The sequence below is a fragment of the Taeniopygia guttata genome, chromosome 3, assembly GCF_048771995.1.
Source record: "Taeniopygia guttata chromosome 3, bTaeGut7.mat, whole genome shotgun sequence".
Classification (NCBI taxonomy): domain Eukaryota; kingdom Metazoa; phylum Chordata; class Aves; order Passeriformes; family Estrildidae; genus Taeniopygia; species Taeniopygia guttata.
In genome coordinates, this window is record NC_133027.1 from 11,440,717 (window position 1) to 11,459,492 (window position 18,776).

At 38.8% G+C, this 18,776-nt stretch overlaps 1 protein-coding gene across 1 annotated transcript; it reads left to right on the forward strand.

Moving 5' to 3' along the window:
• Positions 1 to 909: 909 nt before the first annotated feature.
• On the forward strand, positions 910 to 15,666 carry LOC140683504 (3'-5' RNA helicase YTHDC2-like). The gene is made up of 21 exons (XM_072926015.1): positions 910 to 993; positions 1,475 to 1,610; positions 2,690 to 2,838; positions 3,240 to 3,375; positions 3,726 to 3,852; positions 4,827 to 4,892; positions 5,665 to 5,843; positions 5,995 to 6,091; positions 6,168 to 6,255; positions 6,355 to 6,435; positions 6,881 to 6,963; positions 7,893 to 7,998; positions 8,136 to 8,255; positions 8,609 to 8,881; positions 9,385 to 9,511; positions 9,955 to 10,160; positions 10,846 to 11,041; positions 12,155 to 12,264; positions 13,713 to 14,002; positions 14,395 to 14,572; positions 15,362 to 15,666. The coding sequence occupies exons 1-21, from the start codon at positions 910 to 912 to the stop codon at positions 15,404 to 15,406; spliced, it is 2,877 nt and encodes a 958-aa protein (XP_072782116.1). The 3' UTR covers positions 15,407 to 15,666.
• The last annotated feature ends 3,110 nt before the right edge of the window (positions 15,667 to 18,776 follow it).

Consider the following 18,776-nt stretch of genomic DNA (forward strand, 5'->3'; position numbering starts at 1 on the left):
TAAATGTGTGGGAGGTGGGGGGTTTTTGTGGGTTTGCAGTTTTTGCCCCACCCTCCTGGCTTGCAGGTTTTCTGCATGGGTGACCTCCTCTGGCATCTTGCAATCCTCTTACTTTTTCAACAGTAATGTCCAACTTTAATGTGTTTTGAAAAGTATCTTTCAAGAGAAATGCTTTATTTGACAATCAGGTAGACTCTCTGCATGTCAGCCTTTTAAAAAAAATCTCAACGGTTTTAGGAAATGGGATTGCTTACTGGTTTATTTTAGCAAATGTTTGTGAGGAGGAACCCTTTTTTTCCTTTCTTTTTTTGCAGATGGAAGTGCTTAGTTCTCTGTTTTGAATTTCTGCCCAGTTGAATAAGGTTTGCAGCTTGTTGGAGACAGGAATCTGGAAATTACACGTGATTTCATGTTCTCTGAATTTTTTTTGCAAGGGAGTGCCTCAGTTGTGATTGTTGTATGACTTTCCAGTTTACTCTTTTTGCAGCTTCCTGTTCTTTCAGATCGGTCAATTTGTGTTGGAAAATCTGATGGCAATCTCTCCCAATCTCTCCAGTTTACCACAGTGTTTGTGCTGGTTATGTAACAGGCCAATAGCAATTTAAAAGATGTTTTTTTCCCTTTTTGTTAATTTAAGAATTAAAAGAAGCGGCTTTGTCTGTTAATGTGATATACAAGGTTTGAGTCTCCTTCAGCAATATGGCTGACAAAATCCTGACCACAGAAAACCACATTTTGTAGCTGTGGAGCGCTGTAGTACACAGAGTTTGTGATCAGTGTTGGAAGGCTTCCTCTGTCACAGCTTCTAAAAGTATGTGAATTGTGGATTGTTCTTTCTGAAGGAAAATCCTGAGTGTTCCTGAGTCAGGTTAAGGAACAAGAAATCAAAATGTAGAGATTTTAATCTTCATGCAAAAAGCATCCTGTAATGTCCACAGAGAATGTCTGGAAAATAGTCATGTTGAAAAAGAAATCAGGATAAATTACCAGAAGGTAAAGGCCACTGGGATGTCTCATCTGTCAAGAAGTATTCAGTAAAAAAAGCTCAGCTTTGCTGAATTAGTTGAGGATATGGAAATAAGGCTGCCTTCTTACATGTTTCTCATGAAAAGAAAGTAGTTCAGTATAAAGATGTACTGTCTCTGTGTGGAACCTTGCAAAAAGCTGTATTAATTGCTTATTAATTAATTACATTTTTAATCCAGATGGCAGACTTACATGGCAGGTTCTTGTTTGTAACCCTAAACAAACACGGCTGTTTTCTTCTTTTCATTTAAAAAAATTGTAGTTAATAACTGTCAATCTTATGAACATCTCCTGCTATAACACTTCATAAAATTGAAGAGGTTGAGGAGAAACAAGGTGGCATTTGACTTTGGAAATATTTTGTTTTGTACAGTTTTGAGAAAAATAAACTCCAGTGAAGGTAGTTTTTTAAAAGAATTAATTCTGTAAGTGAAGCTAGTGAATATAGAATCTTTTATGGATTTTTTCTATTTTAGTCCAAGGGAGACCTTTTCAAGTTAAAGAGATGTTTCTGGAGGACATTTTACGAAGCACTGGGTATGCAAACAAAGAGATGGTGAAGTACAAAGAAAAGAAGCAGCAAGGTCAGTGGATTTGTTAATTGTAAGGGTTGGCAGTAAGAATCATTGATTGAACAAACAGTTAACAGGATTATTTTCTGTTAAAATTCCAGAGTCAGGAGATTAAATGAGATGTGATTAGATGACAGCGTCTTTAAGCTCTCAATATTTACATTTTTGAAATAGTTTATGCAATTAAAGAAAAAAAATCACTTTGATTCAGTGGTTGCATTCTTTTTTCATTCAGTTGATAAATGTCATCTTTTTTCTAATTGTTATGCTGTAGAGCTATATATAACTGGGGGCTCTGCCCACATAAGTACTAAAGAAGCATAGGATGCTCTGTACCTTTGGGTGCAAATTAAAGTGCAGCTATTAAAGCAGGCATGATTTTGTACATCTTGCACTAAATTCCCTTCAGTAACATTTTTCACTGCTTTCTTCAGGCATGGATGTATTTTTTTAAGTGTTAACACTCTTGAGCTAAACATCATTGGGTTTAAGTTGATTAAGTAGATACTGCTCAGAAGTTTTCTTGGCAACTGAAAGTAATGATCCCAGTGATTATTTAAAGAAAAATTTTTTAAAAATGCAAACCCCAAAGCTATAACATACAGTCCTAACTGGATATTGATCACAGTGCTCACCTCTGATCACTGGGGTCAGAAAAGTTCAGTTAGGACCCTGGTGTTTTCTAAGGTTTCTTCCACTTGTGTAGAAAAGTAAGTTGTTACATGCAGGGACTGCATCACTCGTCTTCAGAATTCCATTTGTGGAAAAAGATCTGGTCTGAGATTGTGTGGAAGGTGATTACTTAAGGAAGATACTTTGAATGCAGTAGTTTGGAATAACGGAGGTTTTGGGGGCTTAAACACCAAAGTGTTGGGTTTTACCTTGTTTTTATAGCCCTTGTTTGCAGTGGCGCCCTTTGGGTACCCTTAAATATGTCATTTATGTTGGACTGGTAGTAGCATTCTAGACTAAATAAAAGAGGTTGAATAGGTAAAACTTGGTAAAACCTGCTGTAACTAACTTTTTTAGTAGAAAACAATGGATAAGAAATATGACTCTAAAACTTTCTTGGGGAATACTTTGCATTCTAGAAGAGAAACAGAAGAACACTCTTGCTGAGTGGTGTTCAGCTCTAGATAACACTAACAAAGGGACATCTCGGAGACAAAAATCAGTTCCAAGGACAAATGAGGAGTACAAATGGTTGGATGATGGTGGTGACACAGTATTTAATCAACTGGTAAGTTTTTTCTTTTGTCGGAAGAGATGTTTATATTTGTGTTGTATTCTAGCCATTTAAAATCTGTTTTCTACAGTTCTGTTGAGTCTTTCAGGATATTAACGTATTTTAAAGATTACTTGATTAGGATGAACTGCTCTAGCTGAAGTGTGCTCTTCAGATAGGGTGGTTGCACACAGCTTTTCCTCAGATCAAATGGCTTGACTGCCATTGTGTTCGTACTTGCATATGACAAAATCAGTGCATTAACTGATACCTGAGTTAGGTATATCTACACTGATATATTTGGGTTTCTGTTGCTGCTGGGAAAAATAACCATTCCAATTCTTTGTGGGTAATGTATAAGAATAAAGACAACTCTTGGAAGAGATTAAGCTTTCAATATTGTTTTTTATCTTCAGACTGAAAAAGATGTGAATTGCCTTGAATCGTGGATAGTAAAAGAAATGGATTCCTGTCTTTCTGACATCTGGTTGCATAAAGATATTGATTTGTTTGCTCAGCTGTTAAATCTTATTTTAACTGAAAATGTCAGTGGTAAGTTTCATGTGTTATTACATAAAAAAAAGCAACCTCAAATTTACTTAGATTTTTATGGCTACTTTTATCTCCAGTTTCAAATGGTGTTACCTTTGCATTCTGATGCCGACTGAAAAAATGGTAGGGCTAGCAGAAATAATGGGTTGTTTAGTTAGTTGTTGTTTTGAAGTATTGACAGAAGTGTGTTTCTAAAACAGTGTAGAATTCATATGAACTAACTTCAGAGATAAAGTGAGGAAACAAATTCTCTTTGGGCTGGAATTTGAAAGCAATATTTGTACTATATTTAGATGAAAAAATAACATTTCTCTTGGTTTTGCTGGATTTTTTTTTCTTTTACTTCTCAGTTGATTATAGGCACAGTGAAACTGGTGCAACTGCTCTGATGATTTCTTCAGGGAGAGGCTTTTTGAGTCAAGTAGAACAGTTGATCAGCATGGGAGCAAGTATCCACTGCAAATCATCTAATGGCTGGTAAAAACAGAGAAACCAAAACATAGATTTATGTGTCAATATAGGAGAGAGAAAGAAAATTGTTTAACATCTAAATTAATTTGCTAACTTATCACACTGCTGTAAGAACTATAGATTTTGACAGCCTCAACAATTTCTAACTCCTGATAATCACATTGTTTTCTGTAAATTCTAAATTGAATTCTTAATTACATGGTCTTGATTATGAGCTATAAACTTTGTTTCAGTAGGTCTTATTTAAGATACTGGTTAGCAGAACAACTGTAATCTACTGAATTGGACCAAAATATTTGGCAATTCCTATTTTCATGGAGTTACCCATATCAGAAGATCTTTCTGTTATGTTTCTAAATATATTGTAGCATGTAAAAATATTTGTGAATCTGTAGAAACTCAGGTTTTGTGGTCATGGATTATGTCTTCATATAAACAGGGAAGTACAGTAAATAATTGTTGTATGGAATGATAAGAATTAGGATTCCAGGGGTCTGATATTTGGTACTAACATTTGAAAAAACTTGGGAAGGAATGCAGTTTAAAGATAAAACAGTGAACTGCATCGTGAGGAGGACAGCTTCTGAAAGACATGAAATAGCCAAATGTTATGCCTGGGGTGTGACCTTTTGAGATGACTTCAAGGATACTGCAAACAGGCAGGTCTGATCTCTGCACCTTGTTGTGGACTTTTTAAAGGAATGGCACTTTCTTCCTCCTCACTTCCTTGTGCATGTTTGCTCCTGTGTAAAACGGACATTCTTTTGTGGTAAAGAACTGTAGTCACCTAAAAGTCAGACAGCTGTTAACACCTATTCATGCACTTTCAAATGGGAAGTTGCAGATCCAGCAATAACAGTACGGATGTCAGTACAGAAATGGGTACAAAAGTCTGGTGTCAATTGCCTCTCCTGATGCGCTCTTCATATTCATCTTTTGAAGGGAAAAGTCTAATAAAAATACTTGTGCAACTATTTCAGGATGGCTGTGGACTGGGCTAGGCACTTTGGACAGACGGAGGTTGTTCATCTGTTGGAATCCTACAGGTCAGTTGTAACTGTTTTGCAGAATCAGTTGTATATGATATACAAACGGTTGTGATGGGAAATTTGAGGTTTCTGTTCTTTTAATCAGAACAGGTTTTAGCTTTTCATGGTCTAAAATCTGGACTTAATGGCAAGACCTCTTTTTACGAATAGGAATATTTCAAAAAATAAACAGCAAAAACGTTTGTACTTAGTATCATATTGTTTATGTTTGCACAACTTGCTAATTCTATACTTTTCACATGCTTACTTTGGAAACAAATCTGTCATGTGTTTTTATTTATCCTTTTTATATGCAATAGGCATATTAAAGAAAATTTACAGAAGTAATGTGTACACTAGGCCATTCAAGAATGATTTTCTGATTAACTTACAGTTATCGTACTTGAGGTAGTGTTTTGTAAAGCTTATCTCTACTATAATTTCTCTTAGTGTAGTTTCTGCTAGTGGGAAATTTTTGGAGAACACGTATCTCTTAAATATTTTTACTTGAACAGATAAACGAGAAGTATCTTTATACTTTCCTTTGCTTATGGTTGTGTTTCAATGAAGTTGAAGAAAACTAAAGTTAACACTAATAAATAAAGTGGCATCCTTTACTGGGTTAACATTGAAATCAGTAAACAGTAATAGTATGGTGATTCCCTTCTGCTACACTTAAACATCAGAATTCAAGACCAATAGTCATATTGGTCTTGAACTAAGTTTGAGTGGATGGCTCAATGCAAACCCGAAGGGGCAGCCTTGATTCTGGTGTATTTTCCTGTTACAGCGCTTCATTCGGATTTGGAAACATGGATGAAAGTTCCCTGGTCCAAAAAAGTGCTAGTGACCTTAGTGCAGAGGACAGAGAGCTACTGACAGCTTATCATCACAGTTTTGATGATGAAAAAGTGGATCTGGATCTGATAATGCACTTACTTCACAGCATCTGTCATAGTTCAGATGCAGGTAGGTAAATACCTAACCAGTGGTTGTGGATTTGGCTTCTGATGAATCATGCTCTTTTTTCAGCAATCCACAAACGTTAAAACCTTCTGAGTGCTATTCGATATGTATTTGAATTTTCTGTTTAACTTTGCAAACCCACTTCCTTTTTTAGGAGCAATTTTAATATTTCTTCCTGGGTATGATGAGATAGTGAGCCTGAGAGACCGCATTGTTTTCGATGATAAGAGATTCACTGATAATGCTCACAGGTAAAACCTTTAGTTGCTGTGGCTTTTCATTGCTCCTTTTAAGGATCCTTAAAATGTTCCTTTTGTCTTGCATTAGATACCAAGTTTTCATGCTTCATTCAAGTATGCAGACTTTGTACCAGAAGAAAGTGCTTGAAAGTCCACCTTTTGGCATTCGCAAAATTGCAAGTATTAGAGGACTTTTTCCAATGCCACAATGACCTATTTTGCCATTGCTTTTACAGTTATTACAGTTTTGGTGGTTTGGGTTTTTTTCTTTGCAGATTCTTTCTACTAATATTGCAGAAACCAGCATAACAGTCAGTGATGTGGTGTTTGTCATTGACTCAGGCAAGGTGAAAGAGGTAGGACTGCCATAAATTTTCCTAGTGTGATTCTAAAACACACAGTGCATAAATTTTGGAGAACTTTTTTTTTTATTCTTATTTATGACTTTACAGTAAAGTAAAAAAAAGTTTTTACTAGCTGAGAGCTAGTGCCTGTCAGGCAACAGTCCTTGCTGAAAAGTTTCAACATGCATTTGTTTTAAGACAAATACTGTAAGCTATCTGTCTAAAAAACCTTTAAAATCTTGAATTTCAAAAATTGTGGAGCATTAAGATACTAGAAAGGAGATACCCTCATTAATTCACTCAAAATTGAGAAGGTACCTTTGTGTCAGAAGCTGCTGTATATATTACTATTTCATACTTTTTAGAAAACTTCTGTTGGTAATCTAAATAACTAGTAACTTGTATTTCATGTACCCTATTGAGTTTTCAGTTTGCATTCCTTTCTTTGTTTTTCTAGAAGTCTTTTGATGCACTGAGTCGTGTTACAATGGTAAAAATGGGGTGGATTTCAAAAGCCAGTGCTATCCAGAGAAAAGGCAGGTAATAAATGCCTCATAGTGGTTTCCATTTTGCAGATATCCACAGTCCTTTATGTTTAGAATAAAGCACACAACAGAATAGCTGTTTCTGGCCTAGTCCAGTGTTGTGTTGCATAGTGGCCAACACTCATTCTCTGCAGGTGAGTAGGCGTCAGCATGTATTTCCTTGGAATAATCTCCCAAGTTGTAGAAAAGTGACGCTCAGGCATTTCCCAAAGGTCTGGGTTGTTTTCCCCCCATTAATTTGTTCTCCTTCCTCTTTCTCCCATGTAGCACCAGCAGTCACAATGTCCAGTGGGGTGTTTTCACATCATGTCTGTCGGCAGAGGACTGCCTATTTCACTTTCTCCAAGCTATCCATGACTTAACAGGCCATGATTATATTCTTCCCAGCACTGTGGGTGAGGGCTCAGAAGTTTATGTAGCAACAAATGCCTGTTTAATCAATCATATTGGCATTAAGCTGCACATATGTACATAGATGTATATGACTGAGATAATTTGCTGGCTCTCATTCACTCACAAGTTACTTCATCTTTATTCTACCTTTTACTCCAAGCATCACTTCTGTTTAGGGGATGTGAGGGGAAACAATAAAGTTTGCAACTGGTTCCTCACAACAAAGGGTGATTGAGATTTGAACTGGTCTTAGGTTAGCAAAAAACCCACAGCACTTTACATTAGATAAGCCTTGTTTTTCTTTCCTCCAGATTTCTCAGTGTTGGGTTAAAATTACAGTAAAAAATTGCCACACTCTCAAAAATACTTCATGATTAGAAAACTCTCACTTTGTGTGTGACTTAACAACACTTTCTTCATAGTACTGCCTCTTCTTTTCCATTCTGAGTTTCTGTGTCTGTTTGTTGGCTTTTGGTTTTGTTTTTAGAAAGAAATCCTCATTTTCACAACCTTCCATATTTTATTTTCAAGGGCTGGGCGCTGTCAGCCTGGAGTCTGCTTTCGTCTCTTCAGCAGGCTCCGATTTCAGAATATGTTGGAATTTCAATCTCCAGAACTTCTAAGAATGCCGCTTCAGGTGCATGTTCAGTTAGAAACTACAACTTTAAAAAATACAATGCCCTCAAACCATACTATTAATTGCAACAAATCATGTGTTTGGCGGCTGCTTCCAAATCTTGGTAATCTTTTTTTGTTCTGCCTTTTACCTTGCAGGAGATCTGTTTGTACACAAAAATTCTGGCTCCAATTAATTGTCCAATTGTAGACTTTCTTATGAAAGCGCCTGATCCTCCGCCTGCTGTAACTGTGAGAAATGCTGTGCATATGCTTAAGGTCAGAAAAGGAATAGGTTTAGATTGTAATTGTGTTTGATCCCAAATTTGTGGTGTAGCAGTTTACTGACTTCAGTTTGTACTGAAGCTGTTTTTAATTACTTAAGGATGTTTTGAAGTTTTGTTTATTGTCTGTTTTCATTTTGTGTGTAGGGATGTGTTTTTCCATGTCAAGGGAAGAGAGTGCTTCAAAGTCTTGTCTCAGTTAATAGTTTGACTTGCTTCTGTAGTGTTTGGAAACAAGTCTAGTTAATGTCCATTATTCACATCCTTTCTGCTTTCACTGTAAATTGATTTTGTCCACTGTACCCATCCCCCTCTCCTTTATTTGTTTGTTTGTTTGTTTATGAACAGACCATAGATGCCATGGACCCTTGGGAAGATCTCACTGAGCTTGGTTATCACCTCACTGAATTACCTGTAGAGCCACACCTCGGTAAAATGGTGTTGTATGCTGTAGTTCTGAAGTGCCTGGATCCTGTTCTGACCATTGCCTGTGCTCTTGCCTGCCAAGACCCTTTTGTGCTGCCCACGCTGGCCTCCCAAAAGCGTGCAGCCGTGCTGTGCAGGAAGCGTTTTGCTGCCGGAACGTTCAGTGACCACATGGCCCTGCTCAGGGCTTTCCAGGTAGTCTTTCATTTCAGAGAGTACTAATCACAGCACATTCAAGCAAAATGCAGATGCACCAGTTGGATGTAGAGTGGCGGACTGTGATTAAGTGCTCAGAGAAGACTTTCTTTTTGCCTAGTGCCTTTCCTGTGTAAGGCATTACTTGGCAGTCTGGCTGGTCCACAGAAGAGGGAACTGTTTTTGTAGTATGTTTTGTTTCAAACATTATAAAATTTTGAATGTTCCAACAATGTGCCTCTTTGCATCCTACTACACTGAACTTTGAATCATGGTCTTAATGTAATGATCTTTATTTATTGTTTTAACTTGACATAATCATCACTGTAGTGTACACATAAAGAGAATCTAATTGTTGAACAGAAAAAATAATCTGGTTTGATACATTAACTTTTAGAGTGGCTTTTGCATTCATTTTATTGACATAAATGTAATATTTTTTAAAAATGCAGTTTTTAGTTTAAGTCCTTCAAATTAATAGGCAAATGTAAAAACATTTTCAGGCATGGCAGAAGGCACGCAGTGACGGCTGGGAGAGAGCCTTCTGTGAAAAGAACTTCCTATCCCAAGCCACAATGGAAACCATTGCAGGAATGAGAACACAGGTGCTTGGCCAGCTTAGAGCCTCAGGTAGAGAAGTTGGAAACAATTTTAACATTGTTTTAAAGTCAAGCATATAGAAATTGTAACAAAAATCGTGTCCACTGGTGTAATTTTCCTTAATCTGAAATACACCTTCATGCACACATTCATGCAGGGTATGGTGCAGATGAGGAATTGTGGCTGATCTAACTGAAAGCACCCTCATCTCCACATGCCACTGTATTTCATGTTTTAATGAATTATTCCCATAGGAAATGTCTTTATATTGTACAAAATAGTGGTATTCTGTGTTAGTATGAAACCCCTTATCAGGAAGGATTTCAGTGTAATGGTTTCTTCTTGGTGCTGTTAAGGTTGGCAGTGGTGAAAAATGCTACAAAGAAGTCATTTATTTCACCTTTAGTTTCTGACTCCTTTTGAGAACCAAACACAAGCTAACATGGCACTGTTTTGTCTCTTTCATTTGTCAGGTTTTGTGAGAGCCAGAGGAGGAGCTGATATTAGAGATGTTAATACTAACTCTGAGAACTGGGCTGTAATTAAAGGTGCCTTAGTGGCCGGGATGTATCCCAATCTTGTGCATGTAGACAGAGACAGCCTGGTGTTGACGGAATCAAAGGAGACGAAAGTGCGATTTCATCCTACCTCTGTTCTTGGTCAGTCTCAGTATAAAAAGGTAAAGACACTTTGAATTCATAGTTCAAAAAAAAGGGCACTAAAATCTGTCACGTGTTTTAGAAATGTCTTTTCCTATTTGTCAGTACTTTAAAAGCAGTATAGGCATTTAACACTACAGCTTTAGAAAATACCGTTCTACCCAGCTGATAGAATTGAAGTTGATTCATTTTTCCATCATTTCAATTAGTCTTTTCTCTAGATGGAACAAGGCAAAATGACAAAAAAACTGCCCTGCTATAAAATTGTTTTAAAGATATAATGATCCCTATTCTTAAAAGCAAGTTTTTCTCTGAAACTTTTTTTTAACATTTCTTTTTAAAGCAAAATATTTTGTTTTATCATGGTAGGATAATTTATGAATCTGGTTGAATTCTCTCACGCTTTTTTATGTGCATGTATATTTTTATATGTATATAATTGTATGTGTATTTAGTTCTCAAAATACAGAATCATAGAATGGTTTGGGTTGTAAGGGACCTTAAAGCTTATCTCATTCCAACCCCTGCCACGGGCAGGGACACCTTCCACTAGTCCAGGTTGCTCAGAGCCCCACCCAGCCTGGCCTTGAGCACTGCCAGGTTGAGGCATCCATAGTGTCTCTGGATAAAATGAGAAATACGTTCAAATTTACATTAATTACAGGTAGAGGGTTTCATAGCCTGGTTTTACCTGCTCTTGCACAGATTGCCCCAGCAAATGGACAAGCTGCAGCCATCCAGGCTCTCCCTACAGACTGGCTTATATATGATGAAATGACGAGAGCTCACAAGACAGCAAACATCAGGTGCTGCTCTGTTGTGACACCTGTCACGGTGGCCCTCTTCTGTGGACCAGCCAGACTGCCAAGTAATGCCTTGCAGGCATCTTCATCCTTTCGAGGTACGCTGGAGTCTGGATTTGGGATGTTTCCGTTGCTATACATCAGCGTGTGACATGGAAAACTTATTTTTCAGTAATATTTAATACATGTATTGGCTGATTCTGAACATAGCGCTGTTATAATTCCTGCAGCTATTCAGGAAGAGTTTGTTGGTTCTGTAATAAATCTCTCCATTTTGGGATTCCTTACATATTCAAGTCCATAAATTACACAGTTGTAGGGTCTCAGAAACTGTAGTATAGTTTGTAAGGAAAGAATACAGCCACAGTGTCTAATGAGAACTGTAGTACTGGTACTGAGAAGTGTAGTATGCATGTTCTTTTTCTACAGACTACTTTATTTGATACATTGAACCAGATTATTCAAACAGAATAATTTAGAAACAATCAATATGGCAAACACGTCATGTTGCTTCTAGCTAACACATACATTTTCAAGACATGTTCTACTGATAATTTTTAATTTCAGTTAACTGTACTATTAACTGTGAGTAATAGAGAATATATAGAAATTTCCTTCTTTTTTTCTGATTTACATTGAGTCCTCTTGGAATGGAAGCAAAAAGAACTGCTTCTAGTTGTCATAGTTTGAATCAAACTAAAAGTCCAACTTATTTCTAGAGCTTTCCTGTCTTGCTTTTAAACTGTGACCCTTAGAGTAGTGCTCATGTTGATTGAATTGCACTTAAGAAAAATAAAGAATCCTAATTAATAGCTATATGTATAGATTTTTTTTTTTTCTTACTAGGTCTTTAGATCTGCTGTTTTACTAGGAAATAGAGGCATGTGTGATTTTGCAAACAGCTTTAGGCAAAAGTTGTATAGTGGCCTGTGGATACTGGTGAAGGTACATGACTTGGGTCACATCATATCAATACAGGTTTTTACACAGTAGGACCTTCAGCCGGTCTGGCTTGATTGCTGCTATCTGGAGCAAAGACTTTGCAGTGTATTTGCAGAAAAGAAGAGGTAGTTTTACAAATGTTTACATTTAAAGTCAATTTTAGAAGGAAAAACATTGTTGCTGGTAATACCGTAGTATGCGGGTTTTTGTGTAGAAATAATAGTAGAAAAAATATGGAAATGCTAATGCACCTTTTGTCTTTAATTCAGGGAGAGGGGTATCTAATGATAGCAGCGACAGTGAGATGGAGGACAAGACATCTGCTGATCTGGCACTGCTGAAGCTGGATGAATGGCTCTATCTCAAACTGGACCCTGAAGTAAGTAAGAAATTACTCCTGGGTTTGCTTCATGTAGAGGAATTGTAAAAAGATGTGAAAAGGTTTTTGTAACATTTGAGTAGCCAAGAATTTTCTCCAAGAATGTCATGGTCTATTTCGGTCTCTCAAACTAGGTACTCTGTGATTTAACCTTTACTTCACAAGCTCATCAATAATTAAACGGCTTCAATCCCCTTTGGCACAGAGTTGTCTGTCGCCTGAATCCGTGTATTCAACATCCAAGTTGCAGTGTTTCATCACCTATCACCCGTACCTTTCTATTCTTTTACTTGTCAGCAAAAAGAAAGAGAATAATTAGTCACCTAAGTCAACATTGAGAGTGCTCATCCCTCTTCCTCCATATTGATGTGGGTGTCCTGTCTCTCACAAAAGGGACCAGGAAAGCCTCAGCAATCCAGATGCTGTTGGGTCTGTTTCAAAAACTTTCTGGGCAGTATGATGTTTTATATCTGAGCTTGGCAGTTTTGTCCCTTTCCACACGTCAGCAGATTCTGAAGAGACTGGCAGACAAAAGATAATGGCTGCAAGGGACAGCAAGCTGCAGGTGACAGTGACTGCATAAGGGCCCTTCTGCTCCTTCTGGCCTCCTGTCCTGCCTGCATGGTGCTCCATCAGGCCATAGCACGAGCTGGGATAGCCAAAATCTGAACAGGAGCTGAGAGAACAGTCACATTGGCATATTGTGTTCTTCTTTCTTTGAGAGGATAACCAAAATCGGATCAAAAAAGGAGCACTTGAAGCTGAAGTTGCTGAAAGAAAGTTGCTGTCAGATTTTGGAAGGATAAATTTCAAAACCTCTTTGAAATAGAAGTCTTTATGTCATTGAGGAGCTGTGGCTGTGGTAGGAGGCAGTTTATGGGTCATGAAACACACAACTTTACCAACTCTAATAATAATACTCTCTCTCCTAGACATGTCCAGAAGAGTGATTTTTTTTAATTTATTGTAATGGAAGCATTTCTGGTAGCAGAATTAGACAATAGTCTTCTGAATTTAGTCATCACATTTGACCAGGTGTCTATGTAAGAAAAATATCACTTAGAGCTCTTTTCCATCAACTATGACTGAAGAGTGCATGAGTAGAGACTGATTTGAGAGCAAGGGCATAAAGCATGAAAGGATTGGGTTTTCTTGAAAGATAAGAAGGAAAAAAAAAAGGTCTGTGGAATTACAATACAAAGCTAAGTTTATTACTGAGCTAAATGAAATGTTTCCAAAATTACCTTGCACCCAAGGAAAAGAAAGCAAATTAACATCTTAATTTAAATATGGATTATTCCCCTTCCCCAAGACCTTAGTCTTGCCTTTAATTGTGGGCCCCGTTTATATTAGAATGCCAGGTGCTGCCTGATATGGAAAAGACAGGGTTCTCTTACCTGTGTGATCTAATTTTCATCAGTATTTAACAGAATTGGAATTTATTGCAGGCTGCTGGTATGCTGCTGCAACTCAGGCAGAAGTGGCACAGCTTGTTTCTGCGTCGCATGCGAGCTCCTTCTAAGCTGTGGTCTGAGGTTGATGAAACAACTGTAAGAGCAATTACAGCTGTTCTGAGTGCTGAAGAACAGTCTGCAGGTCTACAGCAGCCTTCAGGAATTGGCCAGAGACCAAGGCCTGTGACTTGTGAAGAACTTCCTTTGGCATCTACATGGATGTCAAGCAACAGCAGAAACAGCTCAACAGAAACAGAATTGTCTGACTTCTCTCATGCTGAAAAGTAAGATGCTGAGGTCTTCTGCTCACTGTAGGTTGCAGTTTATGTATACAAGTATCACTTAAGTTTCTGCTAGTAATAGGAGGTGGAAACAGCGGAAGTACAGTTTGAAGGTGTTATACTGTTGTATGCTGCATTGTAGTCCCAAAGAGAAGTATTTCATACCTGGGGCTGCTGTTGGAGAGAGCAGTCAGGAATATTGTCCATGAATTGTGATGTTTGAGAAGTAGCAGAAGAAGTTTAGCATTAAAAAGCAATGAATGGTCAGTATGAGTTTTTAGTTAGGCTTTAATAGATTTTGTAGTTGCTGTAATACATGTGGTCATGCAGTAGGCTGGCAGGTCGATGTAAATTTTCAGTGACTGCTTGTGAAACTCAAAGTATGTCCTTTGTAGGGTTTCAGTGAAATCTACTTCTCCTGCACTCCACCAGCCAAAGAAGTACAAAGAAAAAGACATTTTGCTCTCCAGACAATTCTCAGATGACAGATCCGCTCAGTCCTCAGTGAAGCCTGCAGACAGCAGTAGCTATTCCAACGCCTGTGCTACTCCTTCTTCTCCAGTGTCGGGAAAGGTAGAGTTCTCTAACATATTACCCTGCTCTTCCAGAGTAATAGAATTTCTTGCTGATATCATTCTGCAGTTAGGTATTTTACTGATAAATTAGGAACCTAACGTAGCTTTTCATTTGTAACACTGCATAATACTTCCTTCTGGAACTTAAAAATCTAGACTAAATATCCTTGTTTCACTAGTTTAATACAGCAAAAATAATTTGTAGACTGCTGAGGTGAAGCTATCCAAAGTAGAAAAAATGAGATTTTAAAAAAACCCCAAACTTGTTCTAATAAACATGTATTAGTTTTTTTCAACTACATGAGTATATTATATACACACTTCTGAAGTTTTTGGATTCTGCCTTTCTCGGCTTCCATAATAGATTTTCAATATCAATACTGATTCTGTCTTATCTGCCTTACTATGACTGATTTTTGTGATGGTTATTTGAACAAAGTACACATTTTTAATGAGATTACTGTGACAGTTGTCACATATACTTGAATAGTAGACTGCAGTAACACTAAGGAGATCATTGAGAGGAAACTTCATGGACTCATTGGAGGATGTAGTAATTCCTCTTGAATCTTTCAGCTTTTAAATTAAGACAGCGTAAAAGGAAGAAAACATGTTTCCTGAATATAGAAATGCGAGTAGTGTGCTGTAGGCTACACTCTAGGATGCTTAATTTTGGTGTCATCTCAAGGTCTGTCAGACTTTAACCAATTCTAATTAGTCACTAGACTTTTTAATCCTATTCTGCTCTACTTGTTTCTTGCCCCTCATGGATGAATTACTGTGGAAGGGGCTAACAGCAGGCCTGTTAGCTAAAGGAGCGAAAAGAAGCTGAGAGGCAAGAAGAAGCTGTTAAAGAGCTCTCTCCAAGGCTGCTACCAAGGAGACTGAGAGAAGAGAAGAACTGAAGAAAGATAAGGAGAGCACTGCAGACGGACAAAGTATTTTTAGAAAGTTAACTAAAGTCACTGTTACTGTTCACCAGTGGTGTTATGTTGATTTTTTTGTGGCCAATAGTTGGGGTAGAAGAAGTATAAACAATTAGAAAGTTTATAAAAGGTCAGCCATGTTCGATAATAAAGAATTGCCATCTGAGACCGCCTGTGGTCTGTGCTTTGTGTCGCGACCGCCTCGGCATACAGTGTATATACCAGTGACAGCTGGTGCCCACCGCGTGGAGCAACAGCCTGAACAGCGTGGTCAGTCTGGAGCCACGCGGGGTCCCAGCTCCCAGCCGTGACCCACTGGGGAGCAGCGGGGGAGGCGGCGCTGGTGCGGCTGAGAGTGGCGTGTGGAAGCCACAGGGAGGTCCAGACTTGATTTTCTCCTATCAAGACACCTGGAAGCAGGTGAGGCACCAACTAGTAATAATGGGAAATAAATCTAAAGAGGAAGAGACTGTTTTGGCTACATGGAAAGCTTTGTTAAGATATAAGGGAATTAATACTTCAGACTATACCCTTCGTAGTATATTGCTGTGGGCTAGATCATAGGATTTTGCCACTGATCCTGACACAGCATTTAGTGTTAAAACTTGGAAAAAAGTCAGGGACAGGCTGTGGGAAGTCATCTGAGCAGGAGATAAAACTTGTCAATCTAGTTGTTACTTGGAGATCGCTTTTTGAGGCATTAAAGGAATGGAAAACAGCGGGAACAAGCAGAGTACAACGTGGATGAAGATTTGGGGTTGATAAAGGAGTCTGATGGGAGGGATGAGTCAGATGGGGCCTTTGATGGGGAACTTGTTGAATACATCCTTGAAGAAGGTGCAGGTGCCCATGGAAGTTACCAGGCAGGCTACCAAAGCTTCCAGGAAAGTTGCCAGAGCTTCTGGGCTGGATGCTGAAGCTTTTGGGAAAGCTGCTAAGGTTTCTGGGCAGACTGCCAAAGTACCTCCTTATCAGACTCCTAAGCCTCTTTATCTCACACCTGCACAGCAGCTTGCAGCGGTCCCCGTATACACTACACCACTGCGCCAGTTAGCTGAAATGTCTTTAGCAGAGAGACAAACCCAGCTGTCTGCCCCCTGCTCCCCTCTGACACTGTTGAGGCAGGATGGGAATGAATAGACTTTGTTCAGAAGGCTGAGACTATAACTCTGATTTATTTCAAAATACATCGCTCTTTTATACAGAGCTTCGTGCAGACCAACTCTATTGGTCCTGAAGTGAAAACCTCTCACTCTATTGGTGTGCAGTGAATGACATACAGTAGGAGAACCCAATTATAAACAATGTGAACTACAAGAGAGATAAAGAACCTATTTACATTCTTTCTCAACACTTTCTCAAGCTTCTACCTGGTTAGAAACTTTATGTTTTCTCTTTGACTGAATCTAAGACCTACACCCCTCCACTCTAGCCCAGCCATTTGCCCTCCCCGCCCCCTTCTGAGCTGCATGAACAGTTTGCAAGGTCGTATCCTCCATTGCTGGACAGTGACAGCAAATCAAGTGAAGAGTCACCCGCAGTAACGCCTGAGTTGGGGCAGGGAACTGTTGACAGTTCACCTTCTAATAGATCTAGCCCTGCTGCCCCACGGACTTTGCCTCTGTGTCAAGTAACTGTGCTTCCATGAGAGCCTCAGAAGTTTTGGGAATTTGTTAGGAAGAAAGCAGCTGAAGAAAAAAATGGGGACCTAATAGAAAGATTAGGTGCCCTAAAAGTACCTCAGGAGCAGAGTGTTAACGCAAATGTTGCCTGTATACTGTATATATTCAATAGCCAATAAAAATAAAAGGTACGTATGAAATAAAAGGTTTGTATGAAAGATGCATTGAATCAGTTATATATCACTAATACTTTCTGAAAGACTAAATGTGGTCTGCATTAATTCTGAAGTTCATCAGCTGCCTACATTTTTCAATTCTTAAAATGTAAAATTGTACTGCTTTCAAAAGTAAGAACCTTCCTTAAACTGCTAAGTAAAATGTTGTTTGCAACATATTACTTCAAACAAGAAGTGTTTCTCAAATATTTTACAAAACTTAGTGAAACTATTCTCTTCTTGCAAAATTTCACATTTCTGTACAGACCCAAGCCAATTGTGCTTAAGCAATCATAATTACTCGCACTATTACTGTGTTCTTCTACACTACAAAGTACATATTATTTAATGTCAGTAACTTCATTTTATAAGCTAAATTAAAAGTTTAAGACTTTCCATTAGGAATCAAAGTGTATCTGACAGTATTTCAGAGATTAAAATGTGTGAAAATACCACAAATACATGAAATTGCATTCCTATACAGCATGTAAACATAGTAAAATATCATGATCATGACAGTTACATTTTTCCACTCTAATCTTTTTCTGAAGATTTGCATGTGTACCAGGTAACTGGGCTGGGCTTGGTGTATCCCTGGAGGGCCCCAGGAGCTCTGCTCCCAGTCAGCTGAATGTTGCCACAAGGGTACCAGCCCTGGGTAGGAGCCAGTACAGGGCCCCTCCTGCAGGAGAAGGGATCAGGCCCTGCTTGGTAACTTTCATTTTGGCCACTTTTGTGAACAGGTGAGAAAGGTCAAAATGAAACCTCTCCCAGCTATTTGCCTCTCCTTTATCTTTTTAGGTGCCAGAACTCTGTGTCACACATGGCCTGGGTGTGTGCTGAGCAATGCAGCCCCCACAAAGCCTTTGGTTTCCCACAAGTTGCCATGCCTTGTTCCCAGGTGTGCCCAGCTCTGGCAGGAGAAAGAGCCTGCAGCGCCGTGCCCTGCCCAGCCGGGGCTCTCTGGCACAGAGCAGCAGCAGCGCCAGCACCTTTCAATCTTCTCCTTCCTTATCTTCTCCTGGGACACAGAAGCCTCTGGAAATCAGCACCACCAGTCGTGTTCCCAGCTCGGAGCAGCTCCTGCTGGCAGACAGATCCTGCCAGTTCGACCGCTTCTGGAGGGGCAGAGGTGCAGACTAACATGAACAGGAGTCCTGGGAATGTCCAATAAATATGCAAAAATGTGGGAGTATTTGTTAGGAATTATTACAGCTGTTAAACCAATACTGCCTTCTCTCCTGGCTCTGTGAATGCCTTGGGCCCTTCTCTGACCCCAGCAGTTACCCCTATCTGCGTTCCCTGATTGCTGTCACTTGCATCTCAAAGCAGGGTTTTGTGGACTCCAAGTTCCAACTTTCAGGCTGGAGCATCACCATGTTGTTCCTCATGAGTGACTGTCCTGTCTTCATGTCACTGTGCTTGGAGCAACTACATTT

Excerpts from the sequence above, each read along its gene's own strand:
- LOC140683504 (XM_072926015.1), top strand. The coding sequence starts at position 910 with ATGCAAAAAGCATCCTGTAATGTCCACAGAGAATGTCTGGAAAATAGT. Across the intron at positions 994-1,474 it reads TCAGGATAAATTACCAGAAG|AATCTTTTATGGATTTTTTC; the intron begins GTAAAGGCCACT and ends TAGTGAATATAG. Across the intron at positions 5,844-5,994 it reads CTGTCATAGTTCAGATGCAG|GAGCAATTTTAATATTTCTT; the intron begins GTAGGTAAATAC and ends TTCCTTTTTTAG.